The sequence below is a fragment of the Cibotium barometz genome, chromosome 1, assembly GCF_041138505.1.
Source record: "Cibotium barometz isolate CiBa-2024 chromosome 1, ASM4113850v1, whole genome shotgun sequence".
In the NCBI taxonomy this organism is placed as follows: Eukaryota; Viridiplantae; Streptophyta; class Polypodiopsida; order Cyatheales; family Cibotiaceae; genus Cibotium; species Cibotium barometz.
In genome coordinates, this window is record NC_141046.1 from 46,883,383 (window position 1) to 46,905,723 (window position 22,341).

The 22,341-nt window shown below is 41.6% G+C and overlaps 1 protein-coding gene across 4 annotated transcripts in view; it reads right to left on the reverse strand.

Moving 5' to 3' along the window:
- The window catches only part of LOC147642081 (transmembrane and coiled-coil domain-containing protein STS1-like), a 77,309-nt gene extending 65,518 nt beyond the window's left edge, over window positions 1-11,791 (reverse strand). Inside the window, exon 1 of one of the 4 annotated variants that reach the window (XM_086802701.1) lies at window positions 11,697-11,791. Coding sequence is in view for 1 of the 4 variants with exons in the window: in XM_086802685.1 (XP_086658811.1) it covers window positions 11,697-11,757 (61 nt within the window). In the remaining 3 variants the exon portion in view is untranslated. Of the gene's footprint in view, window positions 1-11,532; window positions 11,575-11,682 lie in introns of those variants that run through there. The other 3 variants (XM_086802685.1, XM_086802709.1, XM_086802694.1) reach the window with 3 other exon arrangements.
- Between the last annotated feature and the right edge of the window lie 10,550 nt (window positions 11,792-22,341).

Consider the following 22,341-nt stretch of genomic DNA (forward strand, 5'->3'; position numbering starts at 1 on the left):
GATAGGATCTGGGAAATAGAAGGAGAGAGAGGAGAAGAAAGAGAAAAAGGGATTGGAAAACGGATGCGCTCTTCCAGGGCCAAGTCTGCTCTTCCAATTTGGTGCTCTGTTCTGCAATTGCTCGCATCATCTGCTCGAGCATATCATGCACTCATGTATGCCGCCCTCATGAGTGCATGCCGCCCTCAGAGGACTGCCTAGTGATCTTTGTTCCGAAGTTCGTCGTTCTCTCTCTTCATCGAAGCTTGCCATAGCAAGAAAATGCACTTCCTTTCTGAACCGCAATTTGACTATCCACACTGTGTGTGGGAGACTTTCCGGAGGCTTCTAGAGGCTAAAAACCAACCGCCCTTCTAGGGACAGGAGTCGCACTAAAAGGGATGGTCCACCGGAAACTAAAACCAACCACACGAGAGAAAAAAAAAATCCTTTCTTTTTTACTAGTTTTGTAGTTGAATCTTCACACTTGAAGAAGGCTCTGATAGCAATGTAACATGTAGAAGCTCGGTGGAAGAATTGGTAACTTCGATGCTCAGAATTCAGCAATCGTTCGCGACAAAGACAACGCACAATAGAGAGATATATGCAGAAATAGAGAGAAAGAAAGAAAGAAAGAAAGTTGTATTAACGTCTACTAGAGGCCGAACTCGACCTATGAGACAAATCAATGTACAACTATCAATGTCTTCTGGATGTCCACAGTATCGGGAGGGAGGGAGGGGGGAGAGAGAGAGAGAGAGAGAGAGAGAGAGAGGGAGGGAGGGAGGGAGGGAGGGAGGGAGGGAGAAGAGGACATAGTATCGGGTCCCGAATATCCTCTGTACTGAAATAAAGATTGGTTCTTTACTTGCACTTCTTCACCATGGGTGAGCACTTCCTCTTGGCTGTCCTAGCCCTTGGAACGCAGCAACCCTTTGTGAATAATGAGGTGAATCGACTGAATTCTGGTCTAGGTATATATACCCCTAATTGCTATTGGTTGGTTGTCTCCACAAGGGTCGGCCTATTTTGCTGACAGCCTCACGACTTGGTCAAAAGCAATAAACGGCTTTTTATGCATCGTTTTCACATTGGCTAAAGGTTGGCCACCCTACGCAATTTCCTGGCTGCTGGGCAGTCCCCATGCTTGGCCGGCTGGCTGGGCAAAGCCCTTGGGGCCTATCAGCTGCCTAGCCAGGCCCCTTGGTTGGCCGACAACCTGCCCAGCCCCTCCAATGGCTGGGGGGCAAGGCCTAGGGCCCCTCTTGGGTGGCCTAAGCCTACCCAAAGCCCCTGTCTAGAGATATGTCATCTCCTTCCTGAGGTAGCCCTAAGGGTTGGCCCCATCAACATGCAATCCTAGATGCTTCCTACAGATGCCTGGTGTCCACTCGCAAACCCAACACGCAAATCATCTAACATCATTCCAGAGGGAGACTCACAGTATAGACTGGCACTACTTCATGTGCAGGACAATGCACACCTGACCTCAAACACGTAGAGTGGAACCTTGGGCTGACTCGTCCCGGACTGGGCTCACATAAGACCAATTTCCACTCCAGGTCCTGCACCTCCTTGTTCGGATATGTCTACGTGGCATCCAAGTGCGGGATGCACGTGACAAGCGTTGGGCACCTTTTTAGCCCAGTTTGAACATGTTAAGGGACTTCATGAAACTTTTGTAGGGCTTGCAAAAGGCTGGCCAAGTTGTGTTAGTTGGACCTAAAAATAAATGACCTCATCAATCATCCAATGATCTACATCTCAAGGCCTCAAGAAGACCTGCCATACAATGTCTGCATCAGGACAACAGCACCATATGCAACTTGGGCTGAGATCTAGCATGGAATTAATCATATTTGTACATTGTTGTCACGACCCTGTGAATTTGTGCAGCGAACATGTGGGCATGGTGGTCAGTATGCAAGACACAAGTGTGTAGACATTTATTGAATGTTCACACTTGGGGTCAAGAGGTGAAACTAGGAACTATTAATTAAGTTTCCCCTTTTATATCTCCATGTGGGGGCAGGACAAAGGTTTGGAGGGGACAAAGGTTTAAAACCTTTAAAAATAAAAGAATACCCTTTTTAGAGCATCGTGGCCCATTGGGGGAGGCCTACGCTATTATTGGGGCTTCTTTGGAGCAAGTCGACTGCGGCTGCATATACGTGTGCTTTTTCTCTCACCCTTTTGGAAGGCTGGCCGGGAGTTTTGGTGGGCGCACAGAACTGCACACTGAATTCTCTCTCACGCTCTTGTGAAGGGTGCGGCAGGGGAGACAGAGGCACACAGGCGACTGGCTGATCCTCTCCTTGGGCGCACAATCGGGCTGCAGCATACGTGGGTCGTTTTTCTTTGAAAAAGCTGGTCGGCTGGGCACACAGGACAGAAACGATCTTCTCTCTCTCTATGGCGACAGGTCTGGACTGCACGTGGTAAGGCTTTTTGGTGTGAGAAGGCTGGCGGGCAGGAGCTGAACAGGAGACTTTTCCACCTCTCTCTCTCTCTTGACGACTGGCTGGCTGCATAAAAGCATAGGGCGGGCAGCCTGCAGGGCAAACAGCTCTCCCTTTGTGAGAAGGCTGGCGGCCAGGACTGCAGGACAGCAGGTTTCTCTCTCTCATCTTCCCTCTTTCTGTTCGTGAGTTGCTTGACTGCAAGGGCAGCGCTCGAAGTTACACTCAGGTTGCAGGCGGAGGTGTGGGCTGAAGCCTTTCTTCTCTCTTTCGATCGGTCTTGGTGAAAATGGAGATTGAGGCAAGGATGATGGCTGCTCTGATCGTGTACACGCATGCGAGCCTAAGGAGTGCATACCTTCTCTTTCTTCCAGTCAGAGAGCTGTTCGGGGGTTCTTCTCTCGGTTTCCTTGTGAGAGGAGGGATTTGCAGCCCAAGAGGGCAGAAACAGGAGCAACAATTGAATGTTTGAAGAAGGGTTCATGGGCTGTTTCATGGCTGTGTTTTTGGCTACGTGCATGGGCCAATTGACTATGTTTACATGGCCTTGTGGATGTATTTTCTTGGCAGATTAGAGGTGAATAACAGTGTGGTGTTTTGGGCACAGGGTTGTGTGAAACCTCTATGCTAAGAGGACAAGAGGACTGACAGTTTGGACATGCATATGTATAAGCCATGTATGGCTATGATGTATTCAATTGAACTCTTCAATTGAATGTGAATAAAGAAATACCAAAAGGGGTGCCAAGCTTTGAGGCCAACAGGTGTCGTCTTTGTGTAGGAGCACTCTAGCTCCCCTTTTGTCTGTCCTATTTACTGAATTACAGCTGTGTTTGGGTGACTGCTAGTCTACCGCACTTTGGTTTCTACTGAAGGCCGGTTTCAAGGTTCCATTGCCGGGATCATCACCAACTTTCCCAAGGGGGTGAGCTCGTGGTTGTCTCGAGGAAAGTCGTCGCTAAAAATTTCAGCAAGATGTCTGACTATGAGGATGACTATGACTATGATGATGAAGAAGAGCAGGAGACCACTCCTGAGAGGACTAAATCTGAGGATGTACTTGCAAGAGAACAAGCTGCAGCAGATGCACGTTATGAGAATGTAACACAGCCAGAAGATATGCCAAGTAAAGAAAAAGAGGATGCCCAATTTAAAGCCCGATTGGCAGGGGCAGTGGATGTGCTCATGCGGCTCACGCAAAGTGAGAAGTTTGCTGAATTTATGAGGGCCCCTTCTTAGCCTAAGAAGAAGAAGAAGAAGGTGCGTTCTAGGAACCCACCTCAAGGCAACAGTAGTGCTATCCCATAGGATCCTGCTTTTGGACAGTTTTCTAACATGCATAACACTTATGGTGCAAACCCACAAAGTTCCTTTTTCAGGCAGCCACCTATTCCACAACCATCTTTGCATCCAGGCTATTTTGGCAGTGGTTCCGTGTTCCAATCCATGACTGGGGGTTATCCTCAAGGAGGCATGGGAATACAAGGGAATTTTGGAGCTAGTTTTCAGCCTGGAATACAAGGCAACATGTATGGTGGTATGCAGCCCGGAATGCAAGGGAATATGTATGGGGGCATGCAGCTAGGAATGCAAGGAAACATGTATGGGAGCATGCAGCCCGGTATGCATAGTGGCATATTTGGAAACATGAGAGGATCAACAGGACTACATGGTATGCAAGGTGTAGGAACTAGCAATGTTGACCCTAGTATGGATATGAACAAAGGGGGTAGCAATCTTGTGAAGCCACTTCCTTACGATAATCTAACGCCTATGGGTAAGGCAAAGGATTATAAGGAAGGGGGAGCTGCAGTGAAATTTGACACATTCAATGCAAGCAAAGACATACTCAAGGCTCTTACATTTTTACGACAGTTTGATGCTGCTTTCTCTGGTGGAAATTACACGGAGTCCTCGAAAGTGAGAAAAGCCGCGACTTTTCTCAACGGCAATGCATTGCAGTGGTGGTCCACTCTTCTTTTGCAAGGCATAGCACCATCTACTTGGGTACGATTTAAACTGGTGTGCTCTTCCGTGTGGCTCACATCTACGCTTGAGGTGGATGTAATGACAGCGTGGCATAAGTTGGATGCATCGAAATGTGAGAATCTTGAGGATTATAACAAGAAGTTTTGGGAAGCTCTACTCTCAGTTACTTCTTATCGTACAGTGCCACTGTCTGAGCAGGTTGAGAAGTATTGTTGTGGGTTGCCCAAGGAAGTGCATGACTATTGCATTAAGACCCAAGTAGCAAATATGTCATAGATGATAGAGAATGCTACGACGGCAAATGCGTTACTCACGGGGGTTTCAACTGGATTTAAGGGCAGCAAAAGCACTGGTAACAAAACTGAGAAGTCAAGGCATGCATCTCGGGATGCAACAGTGGTTGCCGAGAAGCGGCGTAAGATGTTACCAATGCCTAAGAGAACTCCAGAGGAGAAGCAGGCTTTGTTGGATGCCAAGAAATGCTTTTGCTGTACCGAAGAGGGACATATGTCTTTCAATTGTCCCAAGCGTAAGTCCAACAAGGACTCTGACACTAAAGGGGAGCCCAAGACTAAGAAAGCAAAGCCTACTGCAAAGTTAGTTCCAACAAGGACTTTGACACTAAAGCCTACTACAGGGTTAGTTCCTGATCTTGTTGGGGAACAACCAGGTGGAGAGGAAACAGAGTTGTGCAAGGCATGAGGCAAGGTCAAAGATCAGAATGCTTTGATCTTCTTTGACACAGGTGCTAGAGCCAACTTTATCTCACCAGATTTGGTTGGTACATTGGGGATCCGTGCAAAGGAGATGGGGCCTATCTATGAGGCTAATATGGCTTGTCTTGGATATGTAGAACTCGTTACCCCTATCATTAGAAAGCTGAGGCTTCATGTGCAGAGTTATGTGGACAGTCAGGAGTTTTATATCACGCCACTTGATGGGTGTGATGTTTTGTTAGGTATGCCATGGTACCATAGGGTACATGCGGTGGTGGATACGTACAAGAAAATTACTTTGACTCATAGAGGGAAAGAGCATATTTTGGATGTAAAGCTTAAAGGGGAATCTGTTCCTATTGTATCGGCTTCGGCCATTTCATTAGGAATGAAAACGCATCTTTTCGTGTACTTGGTTTTTGTTAAGGATGCAAAAGATGATGAATCTCAATCTAATTTGTCTATGTTAGATAAAGACAAGACCGATTTCCTACGTTAAGTACCAAGATTTCTTTCCGAGTAATTGCCAAGAGAGCTTCCTCCGAAAAGGCCAAAAGATCATGCTATTGATCTTATTATGGGGAGTACCCCACCAAATAGACCGCTATACCGTGTTAGTGCAACCCAACAAGAGGAAATCATAAGCCAGGTACAAGAGTTGTTGAAAAAGGGGCTAATTCAGCCAAGCTCATCACCCTTTTGCTCACTCGTGCTCTTAGTGCAAAAGAAAGATGGTTCTTAGCGCATGTGCATAGATTATAGGGCGCTAAACAAGAACACCATCAAGAATCGATTCCCTATTCTAAGGATCAATGACATTTTGGACCGCTTACAGGGCTCCACAGTCTTTAGTCGGATAGACTTGAAAAGCGGGTATCACCAGATACGCATTAGACCCGAGGATGTGCATAAGACAAAATTCGGACCACCTTTGGGCTATATGAGTTCTTGGTCATGCCCTTTGGCTTGACAAATGCTCCCGCCACCTTTAACAGGATAATGGACAGGATTTTCCGGCCTCATCGAGCGTTTGTGGCACATTCTTTGATGACATGATCGTGCATTCACGCTCAGAGGAGGAGCATAGGGAGCATTTGGCCACCGTGTTTGAAGAACTCCGGAAGCATAGGTTGGTCATAAATGGCAAGAAGAGTGAGTTCTTCTTGGAAGAAATACACTTCTTGGGGCACACCGTGTCTAAAGATAGAATTTGTATGGATCCTTCGAAGATAGAAGCAATTCTCAATTGGCCAAATTTGAGGACCGTGCATGATGTACACAGCTTTTTGGGATTGTGTTCCTATTACAGGCGGTACATACAGTATTTTGCTGAGATTCCTTTGCCCCTTTCATGCTTTGACAAAAAAGGGAACTGCGTTTCAATGGGCTGATTGGGAAATTGCAGCCTTTAAGAAGCTTAAAGAAAAGCTTACTTCGGATCCCGTATTGGTACTACCGGATCTCCGAAAGGCTTTTGTTGTCCAGTGTGATGCATGTGGGAACAGCATTGGGGCAGTTCTCATGTAAGAAGGACATGTGATAGCCTATGAGAGTCGTACATTGCAAAATATCAAGGAGCATTTACAAGTCTATGAGAAAGAGATGTTGGCTATAATTCATGCTCTTTCTACATGGAAACGCTATTTGCTTGGGGCTGATTTCACTGTGCAGACAGATCATCAGACTTTGCGATATTTCCTCACGCAACTAAGCTTTTTGAGAAGCATATGAGATGGGCCAACTTTTTGTCTATGTTCCACTTTCAGATTATGCATGTGGAAGGCAAAAAGAATGTTATGGCAGATGCTTTGTCACGCAAGCCACAAGTCTTAGTAGTTTCACTTGCTTATCATCATGAGCTTGATGAGATGCAAGAGCAGTATGCGCAAGATGAGGATTTTGGCAAGATCTATGAGCAGATGTCTGAGGGTCAGCGGCATGATCATTATACTCTCAAGGATGGCTTTTTGTTGATGCATGGTAGACTGTGTGTTACCACACAGTTACGGCTCAAGGTTATGATTGAAAGTCATGCTCCACCGTATGTAGGTCATAGGGGCATTGAGGCCACAATAAAGGCAGTTAAGGCTTTCTTTCTTTTATTGGCAGACCTTGAGAATGGATGTTGATGCTTTTGTTAGAGCATGCATCGTATGTCAGAAGGTGAAGTTTGACCGTCAAAAGACACCAGGGTTCCTTCAGCCTTTACCTATTCCAGATAGACCATGAGAGAGCATTGCCATGTATTTTATATTTGATCTTCCAAGGACACAAACGGGGAATAATGGCATTTAGACTATCATATGCAGGTTCAGTAAGCAAGCTCATTTCATTCTCGTGCGTAAGAAGATCAAAGTTGATCACAAGGTGAAGTTGTTCATGGCGAACATCTTCAAGTATCATGGCATGCCTTCATCTATCATCAGTGACCATGATCCATGGATGACGAGTTTATTTTGGAGAGGGTTGTTTGACAACATGGGTACAACTCTCAAGTTTTCATCATCGTTTCATCCACAGACAGATGGGTAGTCGGAAGAGGCTAATTCCACAGTGTTAGATCTTCTCACGTGCTATGTGTCAAAGCACAAGCAACAATGGGAAAAGTATCTTCCTTTGGTGGAGTTCGCTTATAACAACACCGTCCATACCTCGACGGGCAAAGCGCCTTTTGAGATTGTGGAAGGAGGGAAGAAGGTACCACCCATTTTGCACACAAAGGATAAGATCTTTCAAGCTGACCAAAATGTGGAAAACATTGATGAAGCTTACAAGAGAGTTAAGTTGGCACTCTAAAGAACTCAACAAAAACAAAAGAAGACAGCAGGCCATCATAGGCGTGCATTAGAGTTTGCATTGGGTGACTGGGTCCTTTTGCGTTTTGAGAAAGCCAGGCTCAAGAAGAGGAACTTGATGAGGTTCTTATTCCCAAGCAGAGACTGGCACATAAGGCAAGAAAGGTACGAGGTAAAGTTTCTCGTCGCTATCTTGTGAAGTTCAAGAACTATTCACCGATGGATGCGAAGTGGATAGAGGAGAGTGACTTAGGAGATTCACCTCAAGTATTGTAGCTTTATCTTGATGCCTTTGAGTTGGAGCCGACTCTTGCTACGGCTCATTCAGGTTCAACCGAGCATACGTCTGGAGAATTGCCTGATGCTCAAGAGGGGGGTAGCACCTCCGCTCCCTTGATACAGATAGGCTCAAATGTCGCTTGGTGCAACTTTTGTCTCACCCAAAGGTACTGTAGGCTGACAGTACATCTGCTTATGGGACTTCTATGATATATGTGTTCTAGTCACATTGGATGTTGTGGTTATGTATGGTTCACAGTGGTATACAACCTGGACTATTACTACACCATTGATTTGCAGTGAATGTTGCTACATATGTATGGCAGAGAGAGATTGGGACGCTGATCTTGCCATATTGTACTTTTCACTTTCAATTGGATCACATGGCTGATATCTTGTTGTATGGGCAGCTTTCGTTATTAGTGTGGTTCCGCTTTGGATGTCTTGCTGTATCACCAAGATGCAATCGAGGACACTTGCCATTTTTCAAGAGGGGGGTATGTCACAACCCTGTGAATTTGTGCAGCGAACATGTGGGCATGGTGGTCAGTATGCAGGACACAAGTATGTAGACATTTATTGAATGTTCACACTTGGGGTCAAGAGGTGACACTAGGAACTATTAATTAAGTTTCCCCTTTTATATCCCCATGTGGGGGGAGGACAAAGGTTTGGAGGGGACAAAGGTTTAAAACCTTTAAAAATAAAAGATTTTAGAGCATCGTGGCCCATTTGGGAGAGGCCTACGCTATTATTGGGGCTTCTTTTGGAGCAAGTCAATTGCAGCTACATATACGTGTGCTTTTTCTCTCACGTTTTTGGAAGGCTGGCGGGGAGTTTTGCTGGGTGCACAGAACTGCACATTGAATTCTCTCACGCTCTTGTGAAGGGCAGGGCAGGAGACACAGAGGCACACAGGCAACTGGTTGATCCTCTCCTTGGGCACACATTCAGGCTGCAGCATACATGGGTGGTTTTTCTTTGAGAAAGCTGGTCGGCTGGGCACACAGGACAGAAACGATCTTCTCTCTCTCTTTGCGACAGGTCTGGACTGCACGTGGTAAGGCTTTTTGGTGTGAGAAGGCTGGCGGGCAGGAGCTGAATAGGAGACTTTTCCGCCTCTCTCTCTCTTGACGACTGGCTGGCTGTATAAAAGCATAGGCGAACAGCTCTCCCTTTGTGAGAAGGCCGGCAGCCAGGACTGCAGGACAGCAGGTTTCTCTCTCTCATCTTATCTCTTTCTCTTCGTGAGTTGCTAGACTGCAAGGGCAGCGCTCTAAGTTACACTCAGGTTGCAGGCGGAGGTGTGGGCTGAAGCCTTTCTTCTCTCTTTCGATTGGTCTTGGTGAAAATGGAGATTGAGGCAAGGATAATGGCTACTCTGATCACACGCATGCCAGCCTAAGGAGTACATAGCTTCCCTTTCTTCCAGTCAGAGGGCTGTTCGGGGGTTCTTCTCTTGGTTTCCTTGTGAGAGGAGGGATTTGCAGCCCAAGAGTGCGGAAACAAGAGCAACAATTGAATGTTTCAAGAAGGGTTCATGGGCTGTTTCATGGCTGTGTTTTTGGCTACGTGCATGGGCTGTGTTTTTGGCTACGTGCATGGGCCAATTGACTGTGTTTACAGGGCCTTGTGGATGTATCTTCTTGGCAGATTAGAGGTGAATAACAGTGTGATGTTTTGGGCACAGGGTTGTGTGAAACCTCTATGGTAAGAGGACAAGAGGACTGACAGTTTGGACATGCATATGTATAAGCCATGTATGGCTATGATGTATTCAGTTGAACTCTTCCATTGAATGTGAATAAAGAAATACCGAAAGGGGCGCCAAGCTTTGGGACCAACAGGTGTCGTTGTCTTTGTGTAGGAGCACTCTAGCTCCCCTTTTGTATGTCTTATTTGCTGAATTACAGCTGTGTTTGGGTGACTACTAGTCTACCACCCTTTGGTTTCTACTAAAGGCCGGTTTCAATTGCACAATCATTTGTGAAGATTTTATGTACATAATACAAGGGTTAGATTAGGATTACTTGTGTGTGATTGTGTTTGCAAGTCTTTAGCTGCACATCTCTCTTTGACTAGCACTTTCACAACACTAGTAGTCTTACAACGCACTCCTTCCTGACACTAGTAGTCTTACAAAGCACTCCTTCCTGACATGTGATGATAGATTGTGCTCTTAAGATCCTCTAGTCATATGTATTTCCCTCCCTCTCATCTTCTAGCCAAGCTTCTCTCCCAAAACTATATCACACGGAGCAGAGGCACAAAGGAATAAGAGTTGGGCCACTCTAACTTGAAAGTTTGTTGTTGAACTTCCAACCAAGAGTTCCTACATGATGACCATGGATTAGTAGCAAACCAAGATGACATGTAAAAAGCTCCCCACCCCTTCAAGCTTCCTTGGAAGCTTCCCTAAGCTTATGCATGGCCACAAGGCAAAGATTCTCGTGACACTTCTCATAGAGCAGGCTATTCATGACGCTTCTCATAGAGCAGGCTGTAATGATGGATGCACCCATTTGCTTGGCATCAAAACTGAAATCTGGCTTTCAAGTTAAAGCTTGCTATGCCTCATTTCCATTAGAAAAAAAAAGAACCCCGGAATTCATGCTCAAGTTTGAGAGCTGGACCAATTTGAAACAAATGCATGATACTGAGATGGCCCATTTTTTTCCTCAATCCTGACAATGTTGCATAACATGCATTGCCTACATGTCATGGTCTCTTGCCCCATTTTGGCTATTTCGCAGGCCTTAATACATCTCCCTTTATTTCTTTACTTCGTCCATCCTCTTCAATATAACCTCATCATGATCATCCCAATGGTTACAACTCTTTGAAGGTGTCCCACTCAAAGGCATGAATTCTAAACTGGGCATCTCGTATATAATATATTGCTCTCAAAAAAAAAAAACCCTTAGAAGGTCCCAAGACCAATCATGCAATTGTAAATTTATCATTAACACTGCTCACCAAAGTTGATCCATGAAATGCATCACTTCACCATATGCAAGTTGCCTTTCCAAAAGAAAAATTTGAGTTATATGTCATATGAGTTTGAGCTTGTGCCCCCTTCTGGCCAGCATGGTACCATGCCGCCCACCCCCCCCCCCCCCAAAAAAAAAAAAGGAGGCCATTTTTACACCAAGAACTCTTGTAGTCTATTTATTGATTCGAGATGATCTTAGAAAAGGAAAAATAGGTCACCCAAAGAGTAGAAAAATTGCAGAGAAGCATTAAGTTTTAAACTAGCAATCTATATTAAAATCATGAAACAAGATTAACAAGAGGCATTGAAAAGAGAGCAGCTACCCAAAATTTGTCGATTTTTTTTTTTAAAAAAAGAAATTTGCTGAAAAAAAAAAAGCCATGAATCGTTTGCAAAAATCGATTTAACCATGATAAATAAAAACTGGTATTAGTTTTTTTCAAGTGAGGTCAAGCTAGGATGCGAGGGGTGACCTGATGAAACGCACCTTGCCACACACGAGCTTGCACTCGAGAGCTGCCGTCTTGTTTGAAAAAGCGAGGCTGCATTTGCCACCTCCTTTTATGTCCAATAATATAAGCAAATGTTTTAAATGTCTTTTTTATCGTTTTGTGTAATAAATATTTATTATTAATGTGTGTTATCTCACATTTATGATACAATTAATTGATATTATTGTTTTATTATAAAATTGAAAAGATAAATTTTATTACTAAGAGCACAAATATAATAGGGTCATTCAATTTCTTCTTCTTCTTCTTCTTCTTCTTTTGAGGAAGGCTTGAAATTAACAGGAAATGGATATTCACAGTCATTCAATTTCATTGTTGTGTATAAGTGTTGTTGTTTATGATATTATGATATTATGATATTATATTTACATTATACTTATGGATGTTACAACTTACATCATAATATATTATATTTTTATATATCAAAAAATTTCATGGAGGTAGCTCTCTTTCTCCAACTCCAAGGATCATATGCTCTCCCCCCCCCCCCCAAAAAGGATCATATGTTGATTACATGTCCATACATTAGTGTTAAATGTTTTCTTTTTACTTTTTCTTTCAATTTTCCATGGCTTTGTATATCCATGGTACCATTGTATCACTTTTGGTCTCATAGACCCTTAGTAGATCTCTCTCTCTCTCTCTCTCTCTCTCTCTCTCTCTCTCTCTCTCTCTCTCTCTCTCTCTCTCTCTCTCTCTCTCTCTCTCTCTCTCTCTCTCACACACACACACACACACACATTAGGAGTCGAGACCCCATGGGAGACACCCACCCGGCCCCAAGCGACCATCACTTAGTTTTTTTGACCACGAGAGGATGCCCCACTAGCTATAGATGGCATACCAAGAGCCTCATCGAGCCACACATTCGTGAGTGCCCGACCCCCCGCCAAACCCCACTTTGGTGTGACTCTAGATCGGGCCACGACACTACAGCGAACCCAACACCCCAGACTCCCTGGACCTTGCCAACAACACAGGCATCAGCCCCAACTTGAGGAGATCTTAGAGAGGCACAGAGCCACCTTCCCATGTCCAGCAGATATGCAGAGCCTTCTACAGGCTAACCCATGCTCAATATCCTTGACAACCCCCTCCCCCTACCAGGGGGTTAGCTCCATAGGTTGTATGATGATGGTCCCACTTTGTATCATATGGCTCGGATTTAGCATTCTCAAGTCATAGCTCTAGTCTTTGTTTTCTTTTGTACCATGATGAGCTTACATGGACACTATTGTATCACTTTTCGATCTAGCCAAAGAACTCATTGAAGTAGATTAATCTATGATTAGTTGAATGCTTCTTTCTTTCTCTTTGTTTATGCTCCATGCTTGTATCTTGTTTGTTGAGATAGATTTTTAAACCTGAAGGGAATGCCTTATGAGCTAAAAACTATTAACTCAACATAATCCTGAATCAGATTATATACTAGGATGTAGATCTCAAAATCCAGCTTAATTCACAGTTTGAGATTAGCACAGTATAACCTATCTAACTCGTCCCCATCAAACAGTAGTAGCTACATCTTTAAAGTTCAAATCCTGATTATATATTCATTAACTCATTGCCCCATGTGTCAAAATGCTAGACAACCATCCAAAGCCCTCAACAGAGGTTACCCGATCATTAAAATTGTGATTTTTTGTTATCTAATCTCTATGTGTGGATGCCGTATCTAAAAAAGTTAAGAGCTGAATTGGGTATGTCAATCAGTCTGCAGAATTTAGTCATAAGACATACCATGTGTCTAGACCAAAATACCCAAATATGGTGTATGCCTTGAGATCATTCCACGTCTGGGTGTTCTCATCCAAGTGCTTTGTCATCTTGCAGTGGTTCCTCCACGCTACTGTGGCTGTCTCTACGATCTTCAGCCTGGCAAGAGCCCCCTTACTTTTGTTTCCAAATATACAGGACAAAATTCCAGATTTTAGAACAGAAAGACACACACAGTAAGTCCAAGCAAATTGCAGAAATATATGTCTTCAGAATACCATAAAGTTCCATTAATAGCAAATGTTAAAAATCCTTTGCATGACATGCATGTGCATTATAAGGGCTAACAGTCGCAATATTCAGAGAAGCAAGAACTTAATCTATTACCAAAGTCTATATGGGGCATGTAACAGCAAGATGTGTATGCCCTAGAATAACAGACCGTCAATACCCGATAATCCTTCAGATCGGATTCAAAGAATCATTATCCCATGAAATGAGAAACCACCGTCGGTAGCTAAGAGAGTGCAACAAACCCATAGCATAGTTGTGAGTACCTGAGAGGATGAGCTCCTAACTGAAGCAAGCACGATTGACATCAACGAAAAGACCTACGATACACTACACAGGCTAAGTGAGTTTGTGTAACATACTCTATGATGTTCTTTTTTATAATTGAGGCCGAGCAAAGGATGCGAGCTATCGCTGCCATGAGCCTTCATGAAGAATTTGCAAGATTTTGTGCAGAGCGACCTTTCACATGCAGCCAGAGGTAACTAGTGCGATTATGCCCATTTATGGTGATAAAGCCAAAATTTATAAGGCCTAATTTAAAGCCATCACTTATCCCCAAAAAAAAACGCTGAGGCGCTTATATTAAATAGACTACATGAGTGCGCGTGCATGTGTGTGTGTGTGTGTGCCCACCCATACCTAGGCACCATACTCACAAATACTGAGGCAATAGGCCCCATGAGTATGGGCCTAATGCCTCAATAAATTGATAAGTAGAGATGGGTTGAATTTAACCCTAGGCCATTTGTTGCAAGCCAAACTATCAACAACAATCTAAGAACCTCAACTTTTATACTTATTGATCAATTTAGAAACATCCTCAAAGGCAATAAAAGGGTTAGCCAAAGAGTACATTACCAGGTGAAAAGGTCCCAAAATGGTGTTTAAGGCCTAATTAAAGGGACGATTACTTTTTCTCTTTACAAACTCTAAAGGTATAACCGGTAATTTTTCCCGTTTCCAAGTGTATCGTGTAACAAATTCACCAATGAAAGGGCTTATAGGAGAAAATTCAATAGTCAGATAGTTAGTCTTGGTGACAAAAAGGTTTCCTCAATGTTTAGCCCATTTATCTAGGTAGGTTCGATTGAAATAAGGCCAATTGGGTAAATTTCTTAGAGGAATGAAGCAAACTCATGACAATTAAGATTAAGGATATCATCCATATATCTAAAAGAGTGTTTAATACTTTCTAGCATTGTTTTATAAGTGCTATCTGCATGAGAAGCAAAAAAACAATATTCAAAATAAGCAAAATAGATATTACACATAAGTGGGGAGCTGGAAAATCCCATGGGAATACCCTTCATTTGTTTAAACACTTTAGTGTCCAGTTGAACGAAATTGTGATTAAAAAGCCAAAAAAGAAAATGTTGAATATCTCCTCCATCTATTATCAGTGGAAATCCAGCTGGTGGTTTTTTAACCCATCGCACATTACCATGACTTAAAGAAAATTTAGAGAATCCATCCAACTTCCTTTTTTCAAACACCATATTACATACCTTGTAAAGTATGTTCATAAGGCTGGCTTCCCCAATCAATGGGATATTTTCATAACACTGTGTGATGTCTGCAATGAATATGTGAAAGATAGACTCTGAAAGATTTAGAATTACCTCAGTTGAGTTTCTTGTGATCTAAAAAGGGTTAGAATGGATATCTAAAAAAATTCAAGCTCCTGCTACTTCATCCCACAGATCATATGAAAGTCACAAAGAACCAAGTTAAGAACATTAGTGATGATTGAAGTAGTAAGTAGCATTAGAAATCCATCTGAATATGTTCTTATGAATTTTGAGTGGATTTTAAAAGTAGGGACAAGAACCAGTAATCTAGTATTAAGAAATTCAATATTCATTCTCCCAAGTTCTTCTTATATACCATTGGCAATCTCGAAAGGATTATCTGAAAGCCCATAGAATTCTTCTTCTAATAACCGTTTCCTCCCTGCCTCATAAGCAAGATGTTTACAAATGATGGACACATTATTAGGTGCTTTATCAAGTCCTATCACTCACTGTGAATTTTTCTAGTAGTTGTGATGAAGAATGCATAAAGTGAGGGTTAACCCAAGAGTTCTCATTTGAGAGCCATTTTTTTGGGAACCCCTTTGATTTTTTCCATAAATATGTGGGGGACTGCCACAGCAAAATCGCATTAAATTGTGAAGACTCCAGTTGGAGTTTACTGTCAATGTTTGCTAGACAATCTAATAAGGCACTGATTTCTAGATGTGGATTTAGAGGTTCTACCGAGATGTGATTTAGCCCCATTGCAAGTAAATTTCTAATAGTCAGATCTGAAATTATATTCAGATCCCCCCGTGCATACATGTGAACCAAAATCAGTAATTTTTTAGCAAAAGTCTTAAAATCAGAACAAAAATAGGGAGGAGTCTTTTCTTCTTGTAAAAAATCATGCCTGCAAAATAATTTCTTTAAGTAATGTACTTCCATCCGATTTTGACATTTTGTAAAACATCATGATTTCCTAAGACCAAATCAAAGGCTACTAGTAATACCTCCTTAGGTGAAGCATATTCCAAAAGTTTATTAATAAATAGGTAGTGAAAGAAATTGTCTTTTTGCACTTCATCATTGGTACAAAGAGTCTGTCTCCAAGTGGGACTTTTTAAAATCTATTAACATAAAATTAAGAATTATAAGTCATGTAAGTTATGGACGGGGAAACCACGCCCACGCCCCTTTGAAGTAAAGGATTTAGATTTATTTTTAGCAGAACTATAGTCAAAGGAGGGGGAGATAAAAGAAGTAAAAGGGCTGGGAGTGCCAAAGGATATGTTGGGTTTCTTTCTCGGGGAGGAGGAAGAGGATTCAATATCTATGCAAGGGTTCAACAGATAATTTATAAGCTTAATGCCTTTAAATTATCCGTAGCTAGTAAGTATGGTACCTGGCTCTGTACCTTTGAGTTCAATGAGAACATCCAGCATAATTTGTCAAAACTGTAAAAAGGAAATTTGTGCCAAATCCAAGTTCCTAGCTTGTCCACCAAGCCAAGAACATAGAAGCGAAAGATGGAAGACCACTAGCTTATCTAGAAATAAATCCTCCAAGTGATTTAAAACAAACCATATGGCATGGTCAAACCATATGATATTGGAGTCACAAGGGGCATTAGGATCAAGAAAGTTGCAGGCACACTTTAGATAGGGTCTGTAAATATTCAAGATAGTTTCTGATTAATAATCTACATTTGCTTTAGTAAAGGTCATAGTACCTTTTGTTCTGCCATAGGTGCCAATTGGCGGATGAGCATTTAGAAGGGTCCAAGAAGCTCATAGAGAAAGGTGATTTTAACATATCTCCCCTTTCCATATATTGAACTCCTTTGATCACGTGGTTTGTGCATTCTTGGAGAGTGGACACCGCTAGATTAGCAAGGTAAATCTAAGTTTCTACTTGGATAGGTGCAAGAAACCCCTTATTTGATAGAGTCCAAAGACGATGTGAAACCCTAGTCGCTTCTACCTCCACCTGACGACGAATAGGTAGGAATGGATAGGCTTTAGACACCTTCGGTACTAGTTCTAGCAACCGAGAATCAGAAATGGTGCACATGTTAACTTGATTGCCTCCAAAGCAGCGGGATCCCTACTTAAAATGTTACTTGTTGAGGGAACATTTGGTGTGGAGGGAGCTTCTAGAAAGGAAGGCTCCAAACTACATTGCTTTTTGAGAAAATTAGAAATGTCAGCACCAACCGCGCCATAGCAGCAAAAGATGTGAGATCTGAGTGGTAGGCCTTTGTAAGCATAGGAATCAGCAAAAGTAAGTTTTTAATGGTCTGATTGCCTTCCTCCTTATTCTTGTCTAAAGTTGCTAAAACCCAAACCTAGTCATTGAACGAAAGAAACTACAGGATGGAACCTAAAGGGAAAGCCTCAGAATTGATGAAGGACATAATTTTGTTTTGAGATTCTTCATCCTTTATGCAAGCCAGAACATGTTGGTATGCTTTTGAAGGAGTATGTTCCATTTCAACCCCTCTGAGAAGTAATAGTATCTATAACAAAAAAAAACCCATCAGTGTTTGAAATGGAAATGGAATGAGATTAAGAGTTCCTTCAACCAGCAAAAGCAAATCATTATTGCTATGATCCATAATCTCAACCTAGATGTTAAGCCACCTACTTAAAAACTATCGGGCCTAGAGCATTATTATAATATATTGAGGGAAGCTAAACTCCGAGGCCAAAAACTCTCAAGCCAGGGGTCATGTATATCCTTTTTGTGAAAAAAAGGTATACACTGTAGCTAGTGTGTGTGTTTTATATCTACATTTAATAACATATCCACAGCCGAACAAAAAGTTAGAGAACCCAAACAATTTTAATAAATGAAGTATTTAACATGATAACACAATAACAATATTGTTTACAATAATCATATCATGAATTAAAGGAGACTGTCTCAAACAGTGAAACATGTGTCATAAAGCTTAAACTGCAAGATATTTGAGAGGGTACATCCTGTTACCTACATCCATCCAAACAGACAAACAGATTGCTAGCCTGTATGTGTATTATAGGTGTCCTAAGACCTACCACATGTTATAGATGTCACTCAAAGAACCCCAGATTTAAGCTATAGTTAGGTCAATTAATCTATTTTCAATTTTTAGGTGCCAGTCCCTATGTGTTTGTCAATTTCCAAATTGATAACCAATTTTTTATCATAACTAGTAAAGATAACCCAACCAATATATATGTAGTGATGTATTTCAACCAATCATGTATCTTGTAAACATCCTCTAATCAGAGAATGTAAAAACAAATAGATTGCAGAATAATGGACATTAATGTAGACATTCTGAAGAGATAGATGCCCATTCAGTACCATAGTGGACCTTAGTAATAGACCCAGCCTTTATGTACCATGTCTAATATGCTTGTCAATGGCACCTCATGATCATCTAGCCAAAGAACTCATTACAATATTCCCTAGCCCACATAGTCAGCAAATCATTGAAAGCAAATGTGTAAACCCTCGACCACCACATAAATGGGTTCAGCAATTAGAGAGAATTATCCAAGTGCTAGGACAAAATCAATAGAGCTATTGAGTTTTGTCAACAAATTGTCAAAGGTGGATACAAAGAAACACCCTCATGGTGGGGAAGTCAAAATCTTTAATACAAAGTTCAGATTCTTTATTATTAGAGAGAGATTTAAAACCTGAAGGGAATGTCTTGTAAGCTGAAAACTATTAACTCAGCGTAACTCTAAATCAGATTATATACCAGGATGTATATATCAAAAGCCAGCTTAATTCATAATTTGAGATTAGCAGAGTACAACCTATCCTACTCGTCCCCATCAGACAGTAGTAGCTAGATCTTTAAAGTTCAAATGTTGATTTTATATTCATCAACTCATTGCCCCATGTGCCAAAACGCAACCATCCAAAGCCCTCAGTAGAGGTTACCCAGTCATCAAAATTGTGATTTTTTATTATCTAATCTCTATGTGTGGATGTCGTATCCAAAAAAGATAAGAGCTGAATTGGGTATGCCAATCAATCTGAAAGTATCTAGTCATAAGACAAACCATGTGTCTAGACCAAAATACCCAAATATGGTGTGAAGTTTCAAATAAACGGGACAAAAATCTAGATTTTGAAACAGAAAGACACACATAGTAAGTCCAAGCAAATTGCAAAAATATGTCTTTAGAATACCGTAAAGATCCGTTAATAGAAGATGTTAAAAATCCTTTGCATGACATGCATGTGCGGTATAAGGGCTAACAGTCGCAATATTCAAAGAAGCAAGAGCTTAATCTATTACTAAAGTCTATATGGGGCATGTAACGGCAAGATGTGTATGCCCTAGAATAACAGAGCATCAGTACTCGATAATCCTTCAGATGGGATTCAAAGAATCTTTATCCCATGAAATAAGAAACCACCATCGGTAGCTAAGAGAGTGCAACAAACCCATGGCATAGTTGTGAGACGATGACCTCCTAGTGGAAGCAAGCACGATTGACATTGCTGAAAGGACCTATGATACACTACAAGGGCTAAGTGAGTTTGTGTAACTCACCCGTATGATGTCCTTTTTTATAATTGAGGTCAAGCAGAGAATGCCAGCTATCTCGCTGCCATGAGCCTTCATGAAGAATCTGTGTGAGATTTTGTACAAAGCAACCTTCTACATGCAACCAGAGGTAACTAGTGTGATTATGCCCATTTATGGTGATCAAGCCAAAAGCCATTGATAACAGTTATCCCCAAAAAAATGTTGAGTCAGTTATGTTAAATAGACTACATGAGCGCACGTGCATGTGTGTGTGTGTGTGTGTGTGTGTGTGTGTGTGTGTGTGTGTGTGTGAGAGAGAGAGAGAGAGAGAGAGAGAGAGAGAGAGAGAGAGAGAGAGAGAGAGAGAGAGAGAGAGAGAGAGAGAGAGAGAGAGCGCTTTAACTTCCCTTTTATTCTTTTTTAAAAGTCATTTTGTGATTTCCCTTTTATTCTTTTTAAGAAGTGTTTTTCTAATTCCCCTTTTATTCTTTTTTATAAGCGTTTTTCTCCATTTTTGAATACTTATTTGATTTGTTCTCTCTAATCGAGTATTAAATGATCTCTTATTTCCACCTTTTATAAAGGTAAGCCAAAAAATAGTTTATCAGCCTCCAACTTCTTTATTTGTTCTTTATTTTTTGATACGTGAAGAGATCAAAAATAAGGGAAGAGAAGAGGGCAACGGAAATGGTGATGCATGCTCACATTTGTAGAATGGGAAGATTTTTGTCCTTACCACTTTTAACAAAGAAATACTTTATCACTGGAAGGAAATCACTAGCCCTTCGACTCTCGGTATGTTTGTTAAAGTATGCACAAGACCCGTTATTGATTGGGTCTCATAGGTCACATGGAACTCTCCCTCCCTCCCTCTCTCTCTCTCTCTCTCTCTCTCTCTCTCTCTCTCTCTCTCTCTCTCTCAAAGTAATTGAAGCTACACCAATAATTAACATATGCTACATTCACAAATGTATAGTGAGGAGGCAGCTATGTGCGTACTTAAGCAAGGCAAGGGGTCACCCATTGGTGGAGCACCAAGGAGATTTTTTAAACGCAATATCTTTTTCAAAAACGACCGGGCTTTGGTTTTTAATGATCCTCGCAAATTTTGGGTGGTCTAGTGCTAAACCCATTCCTTTTCTCCCAATCACATTGCTTCCTTGCTGTTATTTTTACATGGTGTTAAGAGTTGGCCACTAAGTCCTTATCATGTGAACACTATGTTGGTTTTGGTTGGTAACTCATGGACTAGGGTGAATATGCCATATGCAGTTATAACCTTTCCATCTAAGGAGGAAGCTATTACAATCCTTAGGTAATCAAAGCCATTAAAGGACACTAACCCAAGAGCACTTACACCATCTCAACTTAAGTAAAAAGAATCATAATTGGCCACAATTCGAGCAATATGACTCAAAGGGAAACGTATAGTGTTCAAGGAGGGATTATCACTCTTGCGTGATTTTTGAGCCTCTAAAAACCTAGTATTTCAGTTACACTTGTGATAGTTTCAAAGGTAGAGTTCATCAAGAGCTTGGGACACACATAGACACACAAACACACTTGTCACCACATGCCATGCAAATAGTGATCCTCAAGGTATCCTCTCACTATCTTATAGTGGAGACTAGTAGAGCTAAGCACATCTCACGGGAGGATTGGATATGAAAAGTATGCACTACAGGAAGGATGAGGAGCACCAAACCAAAAATAATGTTGGCGCCTAGGTAGGAGTTCACACATTCAGTGTTGCCCACCATCATCATCCTCATATTCATAGCCTATATTCATATAATCCATAATGTTTGGTCATAATTAAATTAGAATCACTCAAAAAATAATACTAACATGTGGTAGTAAATCAATTGGACTCACTCACAAAAACCAATTACTGTCATGTGAATATGGAGTCGTTTGGACTCGCTCAACAAATCAACTCTCACATGCTGTCATGTGAATACAGAATTATTTAGACTCGCTCATAAATCAATCCTCACATGTATCGTGCAAGAATAAACATAATAACCTAAATCCATGCAAGCATATATTTATTAAATAGAATTACCCACGATATTGAGCTAAATAAATGACAAACTAGGCATCCCCAATGTAATATATATAGAGAGAGAGAGAGAGTACATGTCACATGTAACATTCCCTCTTTCTTGGATTGCAAGAGGGAAATAGAATGACCCACAGTGTTGAGGTAAATAAATGACAAACTAGGCATCCCCAGTGTATTAGAGAGAGAGAGAGAGAGAGAGAGAGAGAGAGAGAGAGAGAGAGAGAGAGAGAGAGAGAATACATGTCACATGCAACATTCCCTCTTGCTTAGATTGTGCATTTGCTAATATGAGCGGATAAAATATGGATATTGATGGAAAAATTGTTTGGACATTCACGTGGAATCTTTAATTGGATGGTGATACTTCTACTGACTCTGGATGGTAATTATTTAAATGGTCTTGTTGAATATCTAAATGCTCTTGGTGAAATAAATTGATGAGAACTATGGTCAAGTGTTGAATTATTCCATATGAATATCATGATTGTTACTATCAAGTG